Genomic DNA, 5,010 nt, shown 5'->3' with positions numbered 1-5,010 from the left:
CAATTACACTTGATTTGACAAAAAGAAGCGTCACACCCACGAGGGACGAGGTCACGCATTAGTCTCGTGCTTTTTCGACCCCCTCACAGTATCCTGTCCAATAACTTGAGATTCGTTAAATAAAAGGAGAAATAGCAAAGTCAAAGTGGTTAGTTTTCTGAGAACCGTGACGCACCTCTCAAGGGTGCATCGTAATGTGTCCCTTTTCTATGATTTAATTGCTTTCCTCGCCCTTTTTATGAACTGTTAAACTAACTAAGTCTGATTGTTCTATCACGCCTAATAAATATGATATTTTTGGGAAATTGGATTATCATGATATGTCCCTTAATACAATCTAAATCAGAGAATCGCGCTCGATCTAGTACTATATGTTGCATATTGTTAAAATCAACTCAGATTAGTTTAATAGTTAACACATGTCCCTTCAATTATTTATGCTGAGCTAGTAAGGATATCCTGCCTCTGGATTTATCGACGAGCGAGTACTCCTCTCGGTAGTTACAGTCCCCCGAACCCTCAATCTCTACCTTGCGGGTGTATATTGAGAGATCCCCACACCAGGGATCACAAGGGAACCTATGGCCGTCGTGGTCAAACATAATTGCACTCCCTTTATGTCACGATAACCGGGTTTTGTCAGTTTTTTTCATTGTCGTTAAAAACTGAATGACGACTCCTATATTACTAGTCAATTGGGTGTAAACTCACAGGAAATCCAATTACACTTGATTTGACAAAAAGAAGCGTCACACCCACGAGGGACGAGGTCACGCATTAGCCTCGTGCTTTTTCGACCCCCTCACACTTACCATTTAGGAGAATAGAATAATAAACAAAAGTGACACACTCTATAATCTAGTTTACGGAGATTTCTTGGAAACCTAACTCCATTAGAACAGTAAACAGAAAACTCCACACAATGGAGTCATACGATTTTTTCAAATCCACTTTTATCATACATCTAGGGGATATATGTTTTCTATTATAACCCTTCACAAACTCAGTTGCCATCAAAATGTTATCGGAGATATGCCTTTGTGGGATAAACCCCGATTGAGCAACATTCACTACTTCACCAATCACAGAATGAATTGTGTTGGTACTTTGGCGATGATCTTGTAAATGAGTGCAACACGCTATAGGCCTAAAATCTTTAGTAGTATTAGGACTATTAGATTTAGGGATTAAAGTAACAGAGGCGTAATGACAGGCCAAGAAGACTTGAAAAAAACAACATTAAAACCATCAGGTCTAAGTGCTTTTTTGTCATCAATGCCCTTGAGATCCTTGTCAATTTCCTCATGAGTAATAGATTGAATGAGCATATAAGAAGCTATAGAACTCAAAATAGGCCCTCTCCTCGAAGTCTGGAAATCAACCCCAGGGAGACAACTTGCTGAAGAACCAAACAAAGACTTGTAAACCTGTAAAATTTCAGTTTGAGTATCTTTGTCACCAGAGATAACATGCCCTATTAGGGAGGTAAACACACCATTATTGTTCCCATTTCTTTGTTCTTTCATTGCTGGAAAAAAAGAAATGAGAGTTAAAGTCGTCACTTTGAATCCATTGGTTTTTTATGAAGAATATTCTCCTCTATCTTGCTCCATTTCCTAAGATCGGCAATAAGTAAATTCTCTTGAGTCTGTAAAGTACTTTGAGCGGGATCAATTCACAAACCTTCTTGAATAACATTCAGTTGCATTATTATGTCATCAAGTTTATTGTCAAGATGAAAGAACTCCTTAGTGAGTAGCTCCTTGAGCTTCATATTAACTCCCTTGAGTTTGTAAGCTAGATGATACATAGCAGTCCTTGAGTAAGAAAGCTTCCAAGCTGAAGTAACAATGGGAAAAAATCTTCGTGATCATCTAGGACATTATAAAACCTACAAGGTCTCCCTCCAGTACTCTCCCTAACAAGACAATCAATCAAAATACGGGAGTGGTCTCAAACTAAAGGATTTAAGTACCGAGGGACGACCTTTTCAAATTGAATGCTCCATGTGTGATTCCCCAAGACCCTATCAATCCTTCTCCATAGTCTTTTTGGTCCAAGACTCTTGTTAGACCAGGAAAAGAAGTGCCCGAAGCTTCTTAATTCAGACAAATCAATTGATTCAATCAACTCCATAAATCTCGTGTTCCACTGTCAACAACAAGGGATACGTGAATTTTATCATTGGAATACAAGATAAAGTTAAAATCTCCCAAAACAGATAAAGGAGAAGTAATAACACTAGCCAAAGTGGTAAGAAAAAACCAAAGAGGTTTTCTATCTTCAATGTAGTCAAGCCCGTAGACATCAGTGCATATAAAATTACACTTTTGTGAGGGGGTCGAAAAAGCACGAGGCTAATGCGTGACCTCGTCCCTCGTGGGTGTGACGATTCTTTTTATTCAATCAAGTGTAATTGGATTTCCTGTGAGTTTACACCCAATTGACTAGTAATATAGGAGTCGCCATTCAGTTTTTAACGACAATCAGAAAAACTGACAAAACCCGGTTATCGTGACATAAAGGGAGTGCAATTATGTTTGACCACGACGGCCGTAGGTTCCCTTGTAATCCCTGGTGTCGGGATCTCTCAACATACACCCGCAAGGTAGAGATTGAGGGTTAGGGGGACTGTAACTACCGAGAGGAGTACTCGCTCGTCGATAACTCCAGAGGCAGGATATCCTTACTAACTCAGCATAAATAATTGAAGGGACATGCGTTAACTATTAAACTAATCTGAGTTGATTTTAGCAATATGCAACATATAATACTAGATCGATCGCGATTATCTGATTTAAATAGCATTAAGGGACCTAGCATGATAATCCAATTTCCCAAAAATATTATATTTGTTAGGCGTGGTAGAACAATCATATTTAGTTAGTTTAATAGTTCACAAAAGGGCGAGGAAAGCAATTAAATCATCGAAAAGGGACACATTACGACGCACCCTTGAGAGGTGCGTCACGGTTCTCAGAAAACTAACCACTTTGACTTTGCTATTTCTCCTTTTTATTTAACAAATCTCAAATTATGGGACAGGATACGTTCTGTTCGATTTATGGATCGATTGCGACAGAACGCGTGAACAATTTCGCAGCGAGAGGCTTAGGCTAAGGGTTGGAGTCAATACTCAGAATATGAATTGTGTGTGTTCTTTTCACGTCGAATTTGGGGCTGTATTTATAGGGAAGAGTTCGTGGAAAGATAGAATTGCAGAGTTCTAATCCACAAAGAATTAGGAAAAAACACGTACCCAGGTAATTCCAGCGCCCAGGCCTGGGCGCCGAAGATTTCGGCGCTCAGAGCCAGGCGTTGAAAATAGGGTCTGGGCTGTTTTCTTGGTCAGATTCGGATTCCTGAAATTCGTAGTGTTTGAGACTTAATCGAGTCTTTTAGTGCGTATCAATTTCATGACGGAATGCGTCTGGGCCCGTTACGAACTCTAGGCTCGTTAGGATTTTAATTAATACGTAACTCTTATTTCCAAATCATATTAGGAATAGGATTCTCGCAGTTTTCTATCTCATTTAGGATTTATGTTGGAGTGCAACACCTAATTCTGACAGGTTTCTATCTTTTATGACTTGCCACTTTTAACAGCTGCCCATTACGACAGTTACTATTTTTAGCAGGTTTCCATAAATAGCAGGTTTCTATAAATAGCAGGTTTCAGGTGAAATGAAAAGGGGAATTGAGATTCGTTATTTTATAGGAGATGCGTTGTCAAGTGGAGATTTATGCTTTCATCATCGAACCTTTCCCTTTCGGGAATGGGGACAAAAGTAGGTGTCTACAGTTAGCCCCCACTTTGACTGAGTCTTGGAGTAAGACGATGGTCAAAGTATTAGACGGAGTGCGTCACACAAGCCATGGTGTATGTGACCTGTTTTGCGAGGGTCTCACGAGCCCCCGAGTGATAACATTTGACTTAAGGGTCATCACTTGAAATGTCGACATATCCCTCACGTGTCATTGGGATTTGTCAACGGATAGTATAGAATACTCCCTCACTTTGTCATTGGAAGTATCTAAAGAGGCGTAGAAACTCCCTCACTTTGTCATTGGGAGTAGCTACAGATGTTTTCGAAATCAAAGCTATAAAGTGTAATTGAGCCTGGCCAAGCCCAACCACGAGGTAAAAATGTTTTTAAAGATTCTCATTTTCAGGGTTGGCTAAACGAAAAAACCCCCTTGTTTTTATGGGACGCAAAACGAAGGAAAATCCAGCACATCGTTCTTTTTTTGGAAAAACGGAAAACCAATCTTTTAAATTTGGAAAAAAGGGAAAAGTACTCACATCGCTTTTTTTGGAAAAAACGGAAAACCAAAAGCTACGCACATCGTTTTTGGGAAAAACGGAAAACCAAAAGCTACTCACATCGTTTTTGGGAAAAACGGAAAACCAAAGAAAGTTATCGCTGCAGCGACTAAGGACCTGCGCGGTTAGTGATGCAGACCCCGCCGGCTAAAGATGGCGAGCCTGTCCGCTAAGGGTGGACACCCCGTCCGATAGAAGTGGACGAATCTGTTTTGAAATTTGTTTGTGTTTATTTATTTTTTGAAAATAAGGACCTACGTGGTTTGCGCCGTAGACCCCGCCGGCTGAAGATGACGAGCCTGTTTCATTTTTGACTTTTGAAAATTTCATTTTTTGGAAAACTGAGGACCTACGCGGCTAGTGATGCAGACCCCGCCCGCTGAAGGTGGGCGAGCCCTGTCCGCTAAGGGTGGACATCCCTGAATTCGTTTTTTCCTTGATTTGGAACTTGCGTGGTTTGCGGCGCGATCTTGCCTGATTGAGGTGGGCAAGTGTCTATTTTTTGTTCATTGTGATTTCTTTTTTTGAGAATTTCTTTTATTTATTCTTGCAAGAGCGAATTCTTTCGAGGGATGCTCGGATTTAGTTGTAACCTGAACGTGGGTTGACAACGGGTTTAGACGGACCTTTGTCTTGCGACCGTCTGCTTTCGTGGTTTTGAGCTAGTCTTTACTGCTCGATTTTTG

The 5,010-nt window shown here is 40.4% G+C and overlaps 1 protein-coding gene across 1 annotated transcript; it reads right to left on the bottom strand.

The window, feature by feature from the left end:
• Positions 1–858: 858 nt before the first annotated feature.
• Positions 859–1,774, bottom strand: LOC110780715 (uncharacterized). The gene is made up of 3 exons (XM_056833443.1): positions 1,684–1,774; positions 1,247–1,528; positions 859–1,154 (listed from the first exon to the last, which is right to left on the bottom strand). The coding sequence occupies exons 1-3, from the start codon at positions 1,772–1,774 to the stop codon at positions 859–861; spliced, it is 669 nt and encodes a 222-aa protein (XP_056689421.1).
• Between the last annotated feature and the right edge of the window lie 3,236 nt (positions 1,775–5,010).

Source organism: Spinacia oleracea, chromosome 1, assembly GCF_020520425.1.
Source record: "Spinacia oleracea cultivar Varoflay chromosome 1, BTI_SOV_V1, whole genome shotgun sequence".
NCBI lineage: Eukaryota > Viridiplantae > Streptophyta > Magnoliopsida > Caryophyllales > Amaranthaceae > Spinacia > Spinacia oleracea.
The sequence above is the reverse complement of the archived record's forward strand: the minus strand, read 5'-3'. Positions and strand labels throughout refer to the sequence as shown.